Source organism: Gavia stellata, chromosome 2 (assembly GCF_030936135.1).
Source record: "Gavia stellata isolate bGavSte3 chromosome 2, bGavSte3.hap2, whole genome shotgun sequence".
NCBI lineage: Eukaryota > Metazoa > Chordata > Aves > Gaviiformes > Gaviidae > Gavia > Gavia stellata.
Window position 1 is genome coordinate 61510090 of NC_082595.1, and position 17809 is coordinate 61527898.

General features: G+C 47.3%; 1 protein-coding gene across 2 annotated transcripts; it reads left to right on the top strand.

Annotated features, from left to right (window-relative positions):
- The first annotated feature begins 1208 nt into the window (after positions 1-1208).
- On the top strand, positions 1209-8088 carry DDO (D-aspartate oxidase). 2 transcript variants are annotated; one of them, XM_059835448.1, is made up of 4 exons: positions 1209-1380; positions 1578-1686; positions 2515-2691; positions 6216-8088. In XM_059835448.1, exons 1-4 carry the CDS (start codon positions 1209-1211, stop codon positions 6781-6783), a joined length of 1026 nt encoding a protein of 341 aa, XP_059691431.1. In that variant the 3' UTR covers positions 6784-8088. The 2 variants fall into 2 exon arrangements, with proteins under 2 accessions (XP_059691431.1, XP_059691432.1); XM_059835449.1 differs by lacking the exon at positions 2515-2691.
- The last annotated feature ends 9721 nt before the right edge of the window (positions 8089-17809 follow it).

Genomic DNA, 17809 nt, shown 5'->3' on the forward strand with positions numbered 1-17809 from the left:
CCATGGCCAAGCACATAGGCTGGCACATAGCTAGGACGGGCAGCCAGGTGATTATCAAGCAGGAGCTGTGCGCTGCTCATCAGGGCAGGTGCCAAGCTCCGAGACTTGGCCAGGACAAGGTAAAATAGAGATGCTGCACCTGCTGAGGTAGCAATCAGAAGTTGAGGATGCTGAGGAGTGGAGTGGAGCTGCTGCAGAACATAAAGCACGTTATAAAGCAAGGCAGAGAGAGGCAAATATACAGGCTCTTGGGGCAGTGAGGCTGGCTGGCTCCCGAGGACCGCCATGTGCTGCTGGGAGAGGATGGCAGCCTGGCATGCTCACGAATCTGTCCAAGGCAGTGGGTCACGCTGGCAGGTACAGGGGCCAAGGATGGGTTGGAGACCTCAGGTCAGTAGGGTCACAAAATCCCCCAGGGTACAGGTAGCTTCTCTTCCCACACTTTTCCCACCAAGGCATCGTGGCCCAAACAATTTTTGGGTGTGGGAGTGTAAACAGCCAGGCTGCATCCTGTGAGGCTATGCATTGTGTTTAATAGCTAAATTTCACATTTTCTAGGACAGAGCTAAGCAGGTAACCCAGTCCTCAGGGTCAGAGGGGGAGCCCTGCACAGCAGGGGAACTGAGGTGCATGTTAAGAAAAGCATCTTCCACAATGCTCTGGACTCTTTGCGTAACCAATTTGCCTCCTGTGCAATTTGCTTCCATGGCCCTGGCAGTGAAAGACCTCATTGCTGAAGATCCTGATGTTCAAACAACCTTTTTGCTCATGGTGCCTAAAAGCCAATTTCCCCAGAGCTCCAAAGAGACTTTTGCCCCTGACATGATAGAAAACTTGACGGGTGCCTCACTCCCTTGGGTTTTATTGAAAAAACCTTGCCCCAGCTTGCTGCAGCCTGAACACCAGTGCTGTACATACAGATCGCTCTCTTGCCCTTTGCTCTGAGGATGGGGTAGTGGCTGTTGAAATACTTTTCAAAAATTAGTTGTCATAACAAAGACTATGAGGATTTTTTTAATCCTTACCTCAGTCTTGGTTCTCTGTGTGCAGCAGTTAGTCCTCAGTTAGCTGCCCCAGGGGGTTACATTACATCTTGTGTGGGTATTTCATACCCTGATAAGGGTGTCTGGCAGGGATATTAGTAACACAGAATATGTTATTTCCAAATGCACATAGGTGCCTCTCTCCTCTGGCTCTCCACCCCAGAGATGGCAGCACCCAAGGTCGCAGTGGTTGGCGCAGGAGTCATCGGCCTGTCCACAGCACTGTGCATCGTGGAGACTTGCCCCAGCTGCTCTGTGACGGTCCTTTCAGACCAGTTCAGCCCCAACACAACGAGCGACGTCGCAGCCGGGATGCTCATCCCTCACACCTACCCAGGTGCGTGCAAGCTGGTGTGACGTTGCCCATGGCACCGCATGTGGCTGCGTGCCCGAGTGTGCAGCAATGCACAGAGGTTCAGGAAGAAGAGTGCCATGACCTGTGTTTCCCATCTGTTCCATCTCCTCGACACTGGCTTGTACGCTTCTCTTCTTTGCATTATTCTTCTCTGCATGTTTGGTTTTGTTTACACACAGGCACACCGATCCACGTGCAGAAGCAGTGGTTCAAAGAGACCTTCGCTTACCTTTTTGCCATCAGCAACTCAGCCGAGGCGTCAGAGGCTGGCATTCATCTGGTCTCTGGGTAAAAAAACATCCCCCCGGGGCAGCCTTTGGTATGTTTGTGCTGTGTGCTGGAGCAGGCAGAGAGGTATTCCTTGCTGGAGTTCAGGCGTATTCCCTTCATGGAGGAGCTCTTAGGACCATATTCCCAAGAAACTGCATTGCAGCTGCTCAGATACAATGTATTTTCAAGCAAAATTCATGCATAGGTGTGTACAGAGAAACCACTCAAGACTGGCCAGCACCGAATGTCGTTTAATAACTGATGTTTTCCATACTGTCATCCACCAGTTGCTTGCAGCAAGGGTGGTCTTCATAGGGATGGGACTGCAGGACCCTCCAGCTTTAGCAACTAGGTATAGGGATGCAGCTGGGGTGTGTGTGTGTTGGGGGTGTTTTATGCTGCTGATTATGTACACAGAAATTCACCTCTTGGGAGTGTTGAGCCTGGGCACTCTGTAGCTTTATGGGTACACAAAAAAATGTGACCAAGAGGCCCTACATAAAGGTCTAGCCAGTGTGGCCGCAGCCATGGTGGGGACATTGTGTGAAGTGACTTTACTTCTACAGCTGGAATTACATACAGTATAGCTGGAAGAACTCTCTCCAGTTTATTTACCCCAGTGTGTCACCTGCAAGCTCGGCTGTGGCAGCCCTCTGCCTGTTTGCCAAGGCAGGTATTGCAGCAGCAGGCAGCAATGTTTCCCAGTTGCTGTTAAACCTTCAGAGCTGCACTGATGAGCAGGAACAGGTTCCTGAGTTCCTGGGTTTGTGCAAAGATTTCTGTGACACATAACATGGCAGACCAATAATGGCTAAGTTTTGCAGCTTTTTCTCTGCGTCCTTTTAGGTGGCAGGTCTTTAAAAACACTCCCAAGGAAGAGTTACCTTTCTGGTCAGACGTTGTCCTGGGATTTCGACCGATGTCCGAAGCAGAGCTCCAAAAGTTTCCGCAGCACCTATTTGGTCAGGCCTTTACGACACTGAAATGTGACTGTCCACCCTACCTGTTGTGGCTGGATAAAAGGTTGGTTTTGCTGCAGGCTGGGCATGCAGAGAGAAACCCGGGCAGAGGGACTGGTGGCAAGCTGGGGACTCTTTGAGAGCCTTAGGTTTGAACAAAACTGGAAAAGGGCTGTTTCTCACTGGGGAAAATGCAGCAAGTTCTTCCTTGGGGCGAAGGACAAGAATTAAATACCCAATTTTTCCAAAATGTGAAAGGCCCCATTTACGCAATGTCCACTTTGTACCACTGTGGCTGTACAGTGAGGCTTAGAGTGGGAGCGCCTCTGGGCATAGGACCAACATAGCCACAGGGGCCATGCTTGGCCAGCCAGACCTTGAAGGTACGTTGGGAACTTGCCATGTCCTAAGAAAACATGTGGGTGCTCCTCATTTGTCAAACTTCCCAAATATATCCCTCTGTTTTTGAAGATACATCCAACACCTGGGAGAATAGGCATGCCTGGGAAGATGTCTTATCTGTGAAGATTTTGCACTTAGGAAGTAGCTGGACCAATTAATCTCAAATTTGGTCAACAACTGGAGTCATTTCTTAATCCAGTCAGGTGAAAAAAGGTCAAAGAGCATCATCGTGTAACAAACCTTTTGGAAATGTTTGCCTGCGTAAGATGGGTGATGCACTTACTCTGAGGAGTCATAGCTTCAGAGTTCATGCCTGGATTGACACGAAAGTCAGAAAATTTGCCAATTTCTAAATTTCCAAGTTTCCCCAAAATACATGGATTTTGGAGAAACGTAGGAGAGTCAGAATGAAGATCTAAAAAGGTTCTGACACCTCTGATGTGCATTTAATCCATTTAAGTACACCTAAAGTGAACAAATAGCTGTCTTCACTTGAGAGAAAGCAATAGGCTGCCAGCTGATTTGAGGTTAAGTAAAGAGACGTGTACCGACACCGTGATACAAATTGCCAGCTCAGCTGGTTGCTTGGATGCCTTTCATCTCACAGAATCACGGAATCGCACAGAATCACTAAGGTTGGAAAAGACCTGTAAGATCATCAAGTCCAACCATCAACCCAACACCACCATGCCCACTAAACCATGTCCCGCAATGCCACATCCACACATTCCTTGAACACCTCCAGGGAGGGTGACTCCACCACTTCCCTGGGCAGCTTATTCCAGTGTGTTACCACTCTCTCAGTAAAGAAATTTTTCCTAATATCCAGTCTGTATCTGCCCTGGCGCAACTTGAGGCCATTTCCTCTCATTCTACAGCTAGTCACTTGGGAGAAGAGACCAACACCCACCTCTCTGCAACCCCCTTTCAGGTAGTTGTAGAGAGCGATGAGGTCTCCCCTCAGCCTCCTCTTCTCCAGACTGAACAACCCCAGTTCCCTCAGCCGCTCCTCATAAGACTTGTGCTCCAGACCCCTCACCAGCTTCGTCGCCCTTCTCTGGACACGCTCCAGCACCTCAATGTCCTTCTTGTAGTGAGGGGCCCAAAACTGAACACAGTATTCGAGGTGCGGCCTCACCAGTGCTGAGTACAGGGGCACGATCACCTCCCTGCTCCTGCTGCCCACACCATTTCTGATACAGGCCAGGATGCCGTTGGCCTTCTTGGCCACCTGGGCACACTGCTGGCTCATCTTCAGCCGGCTGTCAATCAACACCCCCAGGTCCTTTTCTGCGGGGGAGCTTTCCAGCCACTCATCCCCAAGCCTGTAGCGTAGCATGGAGTTGTTGTGACCCAAGTGCAGGACCCGGCACTTGGCCTTGTTGAACCTCATACAATTGGCCTGGGCCCATCGATCCAGCCTGTCCAGATCCCTCTGCAGCGCCTTCCGACCCTCCAGCAGATCAACACTCCCGCCCAACTTGGTGTCATCTGCAAACTTGCTAAGGGTGAACTCAATCCCCTCATCCAGATCATCAATAAATATATTAAACAAGACTGGCCCCAAAACTGCAAAATGTGAAAAAACATTTCTTGTTCTAGCAGCCAGACAGGCTGGGAGTACTCCAGTTGCACCAGTGCCATGTGAGGTCTGTGCCGTCTCCTCAGTGCACATGCTCTGTCACGTTTCATTTCCTAACTGAATTGGAAATTTCAGCTGAAGCACAACTAAGTTTTACAACTCATTTAGTATCTGCCATGTGATTTCTGCTTTCTCCTTATTCCTGCTATAGCCTTCTTATTTCTCAAAAGATGTAGTCTAATAAGATGATCAAGCTCCTTTTCTTTCTCTTCTCTCTGGTGATGAGAAGTGAGAGCATATTAAACATGTAGCTAATTCTCAAACCCCTAGTGACCTGAGCAGTATTTATAGACCATTCTCTTGGCAATCCACAAGGAAAATTGTTTGTGTGCCCACCTTGCTGGTCCAAAAATGGACTTCAGGAATTTTTTCCTGCTTGCTTGCCTGAATTCAGGAGTTTTCAGCAGGTATTTTTATCGGTGTATTTTTTATGGCACGATGGAAGAGTCCCAATTACAATGCTTATGAGCCCTCCCAGCAATTTGCGCAGCCAGCACTGCTGCACGAGACCTCCCCTCTTTTTCCCAGCCAGCCTCAGTGTCCTGCTGCCCCTAAACCCCAGCCCCAGAGCACCAGCTGTGCCCTGGATCCTCGGCTCACTCACTGCTTTGTGGGCAACCACTGCCTTTGTAGGGGGGTTGATCACTTTGCCAGCTGCCAGAGTATTGCAAAGGACAGGATTTCCCTCTTAGTGTATCATCATCACAGACCTGTCTCCTGACTTGCTCATGCTAAAACCCCCACTAAAGACCCCCAGCAACTGGATCCAGCTGGCAGCATGCAGTGACTCCATCTCACACCAATGTTTTTCCATGGGGAAGTGCTTCAAGCTTCAGGCAAGTTCAGGGTGGAATTTGGCTTGAAATTGAGCTCAAAGATGAACCTCAAGAAGGGGTGAATTTTACTGAAGAGCAGACATGGACATATAGTGCTCTGAGCTGCCCTGGGTGACTCCTGGCTGCTGCTCTAGAAGGGTAAGGGTCTCCTGGGGGTCCCCTGCCACATCTGCCCAGCCTGCAGGGACATCTTGGGTACCCCAGGGCTTCACACGTAGCCCTAGATGACTAAGTGGCTCCTGTTATCGGGGGGGAGTTGGAAATGAATGTAACAGTGTGTAACAACAGACACATTAAAAGGGGTGTAGTACGCTAGCACTGTCACTAGCAGAAGTAAGTTGGGGAATAAATCTGACATTTTTCAGCTTGCTTGAGCTGTTAAAGCTTGGTACAGTTAGAGAAATGAATCAATGAGACCATGAGGACCTGAGTGCCTGCCTAGGGTCTTATGCTAGACCTTCTCTAATATTGGTCAACTTGCTGTATCTTTTCCAGCCTAAGCAAGCTAAAAATAGCTTTGATCAGATCAAATGAAACAAATCACAAACAGAAACCCCATGGCATTGTCTTTGCTTTTTGTCCCATCTGTTGCTTGGTTTTGATTGGTATGTTAAAGGCAATCTATCATCTCATTTACTTAATGTGCATAATAATTACATGAGGGTTTAGGGGTTTCTTTTCTGCCTCACTTCCGGAGTCTTTTTGCAGGTTGAAAGCAACTGGCGTCCAGATGTACACCAGAAAAGTCGCAGACTTGTGGGACCTGCACAGCGAATATAACGTTGTCGTCAACTGTGCGGGCATTGGAGCCCACCAGCTGGTGGGGGATGAGAAGCTCTTCCCCGTCAGGGGACAAGTGCTCAAGGTTCATGCTCCTTGGGTGAAAAACTTCATCCGTGACGGGGATGGCTTAACTTACATCTACCCAGGGATACACAGGGTAACCCTAGGGGGAACCAGGGAAAAGGAGAGCTGGAGTCTCTCCCCTGACCCTGGCACTACCAAAGACATCTTTGACAGATGCTGCTCCCTTGAGCCCTCACTGCGGGGAGCTCAGGATATCAAGGAGAAGGTGGGCCTGAGGCCATCCAGGCAGTGCGTGAGACTGCAGAGAGAGGTCTTGAGCCAAGGAGGAGTTAAACTCCTGGTGGTCCACAACTATGGGCACGGGGCAGGTGGCTTTTCGGTGCACAGGGGCACAGCCAAAGAGGCAGCTCGCCTGGTGGGAGAGTGCATTGCTGCCCTGCAAGGCTCCTCATCAAGGGCCAAGCTTTGAATCCCAGAGGCTCCTTTTCCATTTACGACAGGCTAGTGTTACATCTCCTAGCAGCAGCTTTGGACTTTTATTCCATGACTGGATAGAAGGAGCCTAAGACAACAGTTTGTGCCATTGCAGATGCTCGGTGGTATCTCACCTGGCTTCCAGCTGCTGCCTTGGAAAGGCATGATGGGTTGATCCAAGTATTAGTCCAGCTGTCCTTCTCCTCCATCTGGCATTGTTTCTGCCCTGGGCATTTCCCCTAGCCTCATGTTAAGGAGAAGGCAAGATATGTAAATATTCTTCACATAACAGGGATCAGATTGCTGCAGTGTAATATAAATAACATCAATTTAGCATTTCTTCATCTGCATCTAAAGGGTATCGGACGCACTAGGTTCAGATTCAGTAAAAACTAGTTCTCTGCTCTTGTACCAAATCTAATCTAGTATTGCCCTTGCTCTGGCCATCTTGCTAACAAACTTTACAATTTTTCATATGATTTACAAGGGAAATAAAACCCACGCAGTGCTGCATTATAGTGCTCCAGGTCAGCTCTTACAGAAAGCAATGTTAGGTCACTGCCATGCACAGCAACCAGGCAAGTGTGATTTTAAGAGCAAGTTTGTGACACTGATCACTGCATTTGCTCATATTAAACCTCAGGGAACTTAACACAAAGTTTCTGTGAGAGGAGGTTGGCCCATATGAGCTACAGTTTTGTGCATCTTTTCTCACGCTTGTTTGCAAATCTCTTTTTTTTCTCTGAGCCCCTCAGATTTTGCTCTCAGACACAGAAGATTTTTCCCCCCAATAGCACCATTGATGTGGCCTGTGTTCTACAGAAGAGGATTTTTCAGGGTGGGCTTGGGAGTGCAAGCATCTCTTTCCTACTTCGCATCAGCACTGGCTGCTTTCTTTGCAACAGCTGGTATGAATAGATCGGTGACAAACCAACAAGGATCTTAACACCAGCTTCAGTTTCATAAAAGAGAGAAAAGCCTTTTAAGACTAGATAAACACTCTAAAGACAAATTTGTCTGTAACTGGACATGAGCGAGCTCCTCTGCCGTAAGGAAGCTGAGCCACCAGAGCCCAGACCATCACTCCATGGCAGAGGCTGAGCTGGGCTTTACACTCCCCTTAGCAATTCAGGCCCTTTGATGTGGCTGAAGATAGTCACTCCCCAAAATTGGAGCTTACCATCAAAGTACAGGTCTGACTGTTAGTGATTAAACCACTCATTAGATCTTAAATGGCTCATTCAAGAGCATTAGCATCCACTTTTGTCTAGTTTTTTTGTCCTTACAGTTACAAACCCAATCAAAATCCTTCTAGAATTCATGTGATTAAAAAAAACTGATAAATAAAGTTCTAATAATGGAGCAAAGGTCAATTCTGTAGTGTTTCCTTTCATAAACAAGGAGTTTTCCTTCATTTGGGATGGCCTGACAGGGCCAAGAAAGACCACACTCAGACATGGCTGCCAACTCCTGCTGTTCTCAGGGGGGATGAGGACAGTTACCCTTCAAAAGGGACAGCTGTCAGAAGAAACATCACCAAATTAAATTATAGGTCGATAAGCACCTGGGATCAGCCTAAGCCAGCCCTGCCTTCAGCAGCCTTGCCCTCTTCTCCTCAGCTCTGAAAGCTAATTTTGCATTCCACACCCCCGTCATTTGTTCTTTCCAGAGGTGTGAGAGGGCAGAGCTGCTGCTTTTGGCAGCAGTGTTGGCGTAGGGCTTATCAAAGTGCAGCTTTGTCCTCAGCTAACACGGAACATAAAAATATGTGGAAAAGAACGTAAGAATGGGCTATTTTTTCTTAATCTTGATTCTAATCTTAAAAAGTAACAAACAGTGTAGCTTATCCTGGAGCAAGAAACACTACTAATGCTAATGGAGTGTTCATAGCCCATGAGAAACCAGAGCTCTGGTTGTGCACTTCTGCTCTGCAGGGTGGCGGGGTTTCTTCTAATTTACTTCTAAAAGTCATCTGGTTGATAAAAATGTCAAAATAGGTTCAGCTGCAGAGCCCATTAGTCTGTCATCCTAGCTCTGGCCACGGCCAGCAGTGGAGAGGGCCACTTCTAGCCGTTCCTCAGCTGAGGGGCCTTAATGCTTCACGGCCCTCAGATGATTTATCTTCCACACATTTGTTGACTTGCTTCTCAAACCACATATGGTGCTTTTGTAGTCCCCGACATCTTGTGACAACAGGTTCTGTAAAGGGATACACTTTGCCCAGGAGCAGAGCTCCTTGCCTTCATCTTCGTCTTGAACCTGGAAACACAATTTGATGCACCTTTCTTGCATCTTATGAGAAGCAGTGACTAGTTACTCTCCATGACTCTTCTTGAAGTTATAAAGCTGCACCCTACTCCCTCTCAGACTCTTCTTTCCCACGTTGAAGAATCTTTGTTTACGTAGCTGCTACTCACATAAAGTCATCCCATATCTTTGGTCTTCCTTGTTGCCCGTCTTTATACCTTTTCTCGCTCTAACATAACCTTTTCGAGATGGAGGGACCAGAACTGCACACAGTACTCATGATAAGGGATGAACCTTGTATTTAATTGATGACATCTCTCTTCCCTTCGTATTAATTTCTTATATTAAATTGCTTTATAGTCACTAACAAGCTTTTAACTGGCATTTGAATAGAACTACCTAATTCCAAGATATCTGTCCTGAATCACACTAGGTGGTTCAGAGGACATTGCTGAGGCTGGGTAGTGAGAGGGGTCTTCCTCCCAACAAAGCCGTATGTTTTTCTCTGCTGTTATCCACACCAAATTTCACCTGCCATTACTTTGCCCAGGCTCATGAGAACGTTTTTGCAGCTCCTGGCAGGCCGTTTGCATTTTGCTACCTTGAATAAGCTGGTACCACAGAATCACAGAATCACTAAGGTTGGAAAAGACCTGTAAAATCATCAAGTCCAACCATCAACCAAAAAAAAACCACCACTATGCCCACTAAGCCATGTCCCACAATGCCACGTCCACACGTTCCTTGAACACCTCCAGGGAGGGTGACTCCACCACTTCCCTGGGCAGTTTATTCCAATGTCTCACCACTCTCTCAGTAAAGAAGTTTTTCCTAATATCCAGTCTGAATCTCCCCTGGTGCAATTTGAGGCCATTTCCTCTTGTCCTATCACTCATCACTTGGGAGAAGAGACCAACACCCACCTCTCTGCAGCCTCCTTTCAGGTAGTTGTAGAGAGCGATGAGATCTCCCCTCAGCCTCCTCTTCTCCAGACTGAACAACCCCAGTTCCCTCAGCCGCTCCTCATAAGACTTGTGCTCCAGACCCCTCACCAGCTTCGTCGCCCTTCTCTGGACACACTCCAGCACCTCAACGTCCTTCTTGTAGTGAGGGGCCCAAAACTGAACACAGGATTCGAGGTGCGGCCTCACCAGCGCTGAGAGTACAGGGGCACGATCACCTCCCTGCTCCTGCTGGCCACACCATTTCTGATACAGGCCAGGATGCTGTTGGCCTTCTTGGCCACCTGGGCACACTGCTGGCTCATCTTCAGCCGGCTGTCGACCAACACCCCCAGGTCCTTTTCTGTGGGGGAGCTTTCCAGCCACTCGTCCCCAAGCCTGTAGCGTTGCATGGGGTTGTTGTGACCCAAGTGCAGGACCCGGCACTTGGCCTTGTTGAACTTCATCCAGTTGGCCTCAGCCCATCGATCCAGCCTGTCCAGATCCCTCTGCAGAGCCTTCCGACCCTCCAGCAGATCATCACTCCCGCCCAACTTGGTGTCATCTGCAAACTTGCTGAGGGTGCACTCGATCCCCTCATCCAGATCATCGATAAAGATATTAAACAAGACCGTCCCCAAAACTGAGCCCTGGGGGACTCTGCTTGTGTCCGGCCGCCAACTGGATTTGACTCCATTCACCACAACTCTCTGGGCTCGGCCGTCCAGCCAGTTTTTTACCCAGCAGAGTGCACCTGTCTAAGCCACGAGTCGCCAGCTTCTCCAGGAGAATACTGTGGGAGGCAGTTGTCGAAGGCTTTACTAAAGTCCAGGTAGACAACATCCACAGCCTTTCCCTCACCCACTACGTAGGTCACCTGGTCATAGAAGGAGATCAGGTTGGTCAAGCAGGACCTGCCTTTCATGAACCCGTGCTGGCTGGGCCTGATCCCTTGGTTATCCTGCACGTGCCCTGTGAGCGCCCTCAGGATGAACCTCTCCATAATCTTCCCTGTCACCGAGGTCAGGCTGACAGGCCTGTAGTTCCCCGGATCCTCCTTCCGGCCCTTCTTGTAGATGGGCGTCACCAGTGGACCAAGCCACTTCACCATTCACTGCCTGACTGATGGGTATGTGGATTAGCACTGGCCCTACCATGGATCCCTCTACAATGTTATTAGTGACTTCTCTCCACTGTGAAAAATGGATGATTTATCCTTACCTTGTCTCTCTATCCTATATGCAGTTGCTGACTCATGAGAGAATCTTCCTTCTTATCCCATGCCAGATTAGCTTCTTTGTGAGACCTTGGTGACAGATGTTATTAAAGGCTCAGAAGCTGAGCAGATCATACCGAGTGGATTGCTCTGGTCTGCAGCTTTGCTGTTTCCTCTGAAGCCATAAGAGGGTGGTGAAGCACAGCTTCATAGCTCCTCACTGCAATGCTCTGCCAATTCTTCCCTCTTCATCTGTATCTGTCCTTGCAACTATTCTATGACCATGGCTTTTACTGTTTGCCAGCTACGGGTGTCAGATTTAGTGGTTTACATTTCTCTAGATCCCTCACAGCATTGAAAAGAAACAGTGTCACGTGCCATCCTCTTTTTTCTTTGGCTGTTTTAAGTAGAAGGTTATACACCAGCCCTAATGGTGCAACACTTTCCCATTAGCATTCCTTAAAAACCCACAAGTGAGTAAAATCTGCTTCTCATGAATTTGTTACTATATCTCTTGCATCTATTTGTTCTAAAACCTCATCTAATGGCCCTTCAATCTGAGGCAGCTTCTCTGCACTATCTCCTTAACGAATGGCTCTGCTGTGAGAATTTCACTAAGCTTTTCTGCACTGAATGCAGACACAAGTAATCTGTTTAGCTGTTGTGTTAGGGCTTGTTTTCTCTTAAACTCCTTTGCCACCCTCATCATCTGCTGACTGCATACCCTGGTCACCTGCAGAACCCTCTGGCAGGCTCCCTGCTCCTGCTGGGGCAGAGGAAGCTTTTTGTCTATTAGCAAGTTATTTCCTCACAATCTTTTTTAGTCTGTCTTTCTGTTTCTGCTTTTAATTTGAGAGTTCGAGTCCTTTTCTTCATTTGGATGAGATCTATTTCTGTTCTTTTCCATGTAATTTTTATCATGCTATTACAATAAGCCAGTAGTTACCTTTCTTCTGGAACGTCTCTGATATTTCAATACCCTTATATAAAAATCAAGCATTTTAGACCAACATCTTATTTTCAGACTTACAGCAAATAGAAACAAACATATATCCAGCCTGATTGCTCCAGCTCCTGTGCCCTGTTAAAAGGGGTTTGTTTTATTTGTACAGATTGCGCCTTGCCGTTTCCTGCTTACTTGTGGTTACAAAGAGATCAAAATGGCACCTTTAAGGACATGCCATCATGAACCCCTGCTCCTCTCTGCCTGCTCGCTTCCCCCCAGTCTCTAGCTTGAAATTTCTTTTTAAATCTTATTCTTTCTCACAGAGGCTTTCTTCCCCACTAAGGTCATGCCACACAAAGGCTGAGCATCCTACTTAGGAGCCTCAGCTTTTTGTTCCAGCAGCTTTCAATTTGCCAAGAATATGTCCTAATGTTTTGGGAATAATTGCACATCCCTCCCTCATTTTTCTCCCTAAGCATGGAAAATTAAATATTCTAAAATATATCCATAGATAACATAGTGATGCTGCCCTGTGCCAACTATACACCTACCCACAAAGGGGAGTCACACTTTCGATGCCTGCAAGCCGGCTCGCTGACACTGACCACTTGGCTCTTAGGCAGCTGAAGTCTGTTGAGATAAGTCCTTTCTTTCTTCAGCTGCCCAGCCTTGGGTGTCAGTCTCTGGCAATACCTCATCAGCCATCCCTGATTTTCTGCTCCTCACCCAAGAGCCTTGCCAGGAGCTGAAGCAAAGATGTGCCCTGTGTTAACTCTCCAGCTCCAGCTGAAGCTGAGCCAGCAGCTGAGGAATTTGCAAAACTCCATTTTGATCCTAAATCTGTCTGTCCTATTGCATCAGCTCTGTAGTCTTCATCTGGAAACACAGAGCAAGTGTCAGGGAAACACCGGCACGTGGGAGAGGATTAACAGTGGAAGGTCATTAAACCTCCCTGACTTCACATGCTGATGAAAGATGCCCTTAAAGAAAGACTTAGCTGTCACCTGTGCAAAGCATTTTATCCTTGTGCCATTCCGTAAACCCATGCGTGTCCGGACAAAACTTATCTGGACCATACTTGAGTATTTCCTTCTTCTCCGCACTTTCTGATCTACATTGAATAGGCACCCCTGGCAGATGGCAACTGATCTGTCACACTCACAGGGAACTTCAAAGGTGTAATTATGGCATAGAAAGGGAACGATTATATTCTGAGACATTTCTATCAAACCTTGCGATTGCAGACAGCAGATGGTCTGTATGATGGATTTTAGAGCTTGAGCACAAAATAATAGTTTTCTGCAACAGGGAATTTTCTTGATTTTCTTTGCAGCAACAAAGCCCTAAAGACATATTGTCTCGATATAGGCTTTTGCCTATATTTATAACAAATTTGCCAAATTTCTGAAAAAACACAGGAAAATTGGCATTCACCAATCATTACAATTCTTTTCCAGTCGAATACTATTTGAGATAAACTCCAGTGTGATACATTCAAATTCATTTGGAATAAATGTGGTAATTGGAGAGAAAATAATGGCCTGGACCGAGATGTATTGTTTTCACAGCTATTTAAAATTAATGTCTATGTTGTACGAGGCTTTATTTTCTCCTGCTTTATTCCCTATTTTCCACCAGAGGGAGATGTTGGATCAAGCAGTTGCTAAAGAAACCCACACACTCCATCTCAAAAAGAAATGCGGTGATGCTGAACTCAGTGCCTGTCGGGCTCCCACATACCTAAAAGGCTTGGAGGACTTGGGTGCTGCAATAGAGCTTAAGAAATAATCGTGAATCAGTTAGGGCCGTAAATGTCATGGGGAGAGCTTAAAAAAAGTACATTGATGAAATAGAAATGTGAAGGCAGCAGCACACCAGAGGCTGTCATTAATAAAAATAAGGGATTATAATCCTAGACAAAGCTGTTGCTATAGCAGCATGTCCCAGAGCTTTTTCCCCACCAAAAGGCTGGAGGGGAAACCACTGTCTTGGGTAGCCAACTGTCCTCAGTTCCTCATGTTGCGGGGACTCGTGGTCCCCCGGCCCATTGAACTGTGCCTGGGCTGGACATCCCATGGGGGGTCTCTGCGGGGTTGCAGCCTGGCCCATGCGCCCGCTGCCTGGCCTGGCTCCCAGCAAGCCTACACACCACTCTGGGCACTCAAGTAAGAAACTATCACTGATTTAAGGCTGATCTGAAATGGTCTGTTTTCTTTCTGGGAATTTTCCCCCCACATGTCTGGTTTTCTCAAGGAAGAAGTCAAAGTTACGTATTTTGGTGAAGGAAAAGTGGCCATGAGCCAAAACTCAGGCTTACGAGGAAGGGCAGCAGCTGGGGAGAGAAGAAAGTGGAAAGAAACTGTTCTGAAAGTGAAGAACTTCATAAAAATTGTATTTCCAAACATCAAAGAATTTCAAGGGAATCCTTTTCCTGTGTTTTGTTTTTCCTCCTTTGAGACTGTCTTACACCACTGACAGCAGCCAGCACTAGGAGAACACCGTCTCGCATTGCTTTCCTCTGTTCCTGTTCATGTCTGCTACCTACCATGGGACAATATATTTCTCACATTGTAAGAGGTGTGCACCATGTGCATCCCATGTGGTGCTCCTGTCACTGTCACCTCTGCTGCCTTTTTATTCAAATTCTGCGAAGTCTCAGTCAACCAGCTGATATCCAAGCCTTACATTAGCCTTTATTTACATTTATGACCCAAACAGGGGAGGGGAGGCTTGTTTATTTTCTGTATCACTAGAGAATTAAGCATCCAAGCCAGCTGCAGGTGTTTCTGAAACACCTGCATATGCAGCTCCAGTTGGCTTTTTGACTAAAGTGAAGGTCTGGAAAACAACCCTTCCCCAGGGAATGCACTAGAGCCATGGAGCCTCGCACTTGCTTTCCTCCTCGCAAAACAAGCGCAGGGCTGGGCTTCAAGGAGGTGAAGCCTTTTCTCCCCACATGCCTTGCAGCCTGGTGAGCCGAGTGCTCTCCTGGTCGGTGAGACAGCTGGTCGTCTTTGAGCATGCAAGGACTGGATTTGGGCTTCTCACATCCCATGTCGCTGAGACAGTGGCTACAAGAAAAGCAATCTCACTTTTAGGTGTGCTAAAAAAGCTCCTTTCCATTTTTGAAAGAAAGGGGCTGAGGCACCTGAAGTCCAGGAAAAAACTCCAAGAAACAACCTGCTTCTCCACAGTGGTTAATGATAACGTAATATTTCGCTGCAAATGAGTTTTTGAAAAAGCTAGGTGACTCTATAGCAGTTCTGTTATCTCATTCTGTAGCAGTTCAGTAGGATGGCAGCCTGAGCACAATCAAAGTGTAAAAGACCTTGAGAAGCACTGGCTACCCCACTTCTGAAAATCCCTTCGTAAGCCTTGGTGGGCAAGGTCCACACCTTTTTTCTGTGCGGTGAGTGTATCCACACAGTGTCAGCACTCCAGGAATAATCATGGGGTGAATTGCCACAGAGATTTGCAGCAGGATAATTGCCTCAAAGAGAAAGATAAATATCTTTTTCTGGCATTTAATGGGCCTCTTAAGTGAACAGCAATAAACTCTATGCGAACAGATGTTTTCCCTCTTTTTTTGTCCTCTTGCATCTCATCCATAATTATGCACTAAAATGTTCTTGTCTGGGTAGCTGAGAGCAATCCTGCCGCTGTTTGTCTTCACAGTCTTCTTCACAGTCACTTCAGCACAGAGACTGAGCAAAAAGCCCTCGATCCCTAAAGGCTCCTGTCGCTGTACATCAGTGATCACCCTTCCTTTGCGTTAAGCCTGAGGGATGAACGAGAAGTTATGGGGAAAATTTGCCTCTTCCAGCCGCTGCTCGGCAGGTCCCAGCACTGGGGTCTCTCCCTGCCTGCGCTGGTGCCCTGGGCTCCAGCCAGGGGTTCCTGCACTAGCCAGGCTTTGGGCATTGACCCAGCTACGGCTCAGAGCAGTTGCTTCTCCTTTGTCTTGTGGGGGAGGTAAGTGCCCTCTGAGAGAGTCTGGCCCTCTCTGTGCCACCTCTGCTACGCTGAGAGGACTGCAGGGAGACAGCAGGGCAGGCTTTCCTCTGTAACCACCAGCTTTGTCCCCAGCCTTGCCACCAGGACAGTTGCAGGCACCATGCAGGCTCTGCAAAGAGTCTTTGCACTTTCAGAAGCATGTATGTTACCTTCTGACAGAGTACAGAGAAATGACCTTGTTCCCGAAGAAATTCAACACATTCTGGCAAAGGGATCTCCTCCTAACAAGGAGCTTGCAAGCAAGACAGGAGCTGGGGCACAACCACAAGCATTGGCCTGGCTGAGTGTTCATCGCCTGGAGTGATGTCTGCAGGAGTGCCTGCATCTTCACAAACCCACTTCGTCCTTCCCAGCGCATCTTAGAAGAGTCTGGCTGGCCTCTGCTTTCCGCGCCCACGGCTGAGGATGGAGGCAGACATGCTGTGGGAAGACACGTGCCAAAGGGATGACCCCTGCGGCAACACCTAACCTATATACAAACTCTCAGCTAAGGAGGTTATTCCACTTCAAATCGATACCAATATCTCTGCATCACTGATGCTGCCCTACATGGCACTGAGGGCAAACTGCCTTGAAAGGAGCCTGCGGGAAGAGCACAGAGTTTTATCCTCACCGTCTGGTCCTGGCCAGGCTGCTCAGCTGCAGGGGAGCCATGGCATCTTTTCTGCTCTGGGCAAGGCTATTTCTCTCCTCCTCATTAGGATTTTGTTTAAGACATTTAAAATGCAACCAGTTGGAAGAGAGGATTGGCTGACCACATGGTAATAATTCAGAAAAGCAAACTTTTTGTTACAGATAAAGACAGCGATACTGAATTTAGTGTCCTGCGAAGATGGGATGCTTTTCAGACACATGGGTGAAACCTTTATTAAAGGTGGATGCATATTATTAAACTGGCCTGCATACTGGTTCGGGACATTTTTGCACGCCTCCTTTCCTATGAAAGCTGCTTTTCGCCCATCAGGTCCACCAAGGATACTGCCAGCCACTCCCAGCTTTTATTTTATCCTATTGCCTTTAATGAGGCATAAACTGTACAGACACATGCCAGTATATCAAACAACATTGTGAGACAGACTGTAGAAAAAGTGCACAGCACAGCACATTAATTATGGGTCTTCAATTGTTTGTGAAACTGCTGCCTGGAACATGTTGCTGCTGTTCTTCTCCCTAGCAGCCCCGGTGCTCTGCCTTGCACCTCTTCTCCCCTTGGAGAGCCCTTTTCCCCGAGCGCTTGCAGATGACAGTTGCTCTCAGTGATCAGATTGCGACATCTGCTCGATTACTCCAGTGCCATTGCCATCTCCTGTATAAATACTTCAGCATTTGTACTGTGTATGTAAACCCATTAAAAACATGTAATAAAAAGGCTTATATAACTTCTTAAAGCCATAATTACTACTCCAGATGTGGTGTTTTATAGATTTCTGAGTATTATAGATTAATCCCTTTGCCAAATTACATTTTTTAATGAAAGATATTCATCCTCCAGCTTAGAAGTGTAAAAATGCCAGTAAAATTGATTGCATCCAAAAAAAGGGAGAAAGCTGAGCCCAGAGTAACATCAAGGTAATCTTTAAAACATACAGAAAATAGGATTTTGTAATAGAAACTCAGGGTAATTTTTAAGCAAAGCTGGACATCTGTCTGGGATTAC

What these genes read in the sequence shown, in the direction of transcription:
- DDO (XM_059835448.1), top strand. Translation starts at nt 1,209, where the DNA reads ATGGCAGCACCCAAGGTCGCAGTGGTTGGCGCAGGAGTCATCGGCCTG. An exon ending in GGCATTCATCTGGTCTCTGG is followed by an intron (nt 1,687 to 2,514) that starts GTAAAAAAACAT and finishes GCGTCCTTTTAG; the next exon opens with GTGGCAGGTCTTTAAAAACA. An exon ending in CTGTTGTGGCTGGATAAAAG is followed by an intron (nt 2,692 to 6,215) that starts GTTGGTTTTGCT and finishes GTCTTTTTGCAG; the next exon opens with GTTGAAAGCAACTGGCGTCC.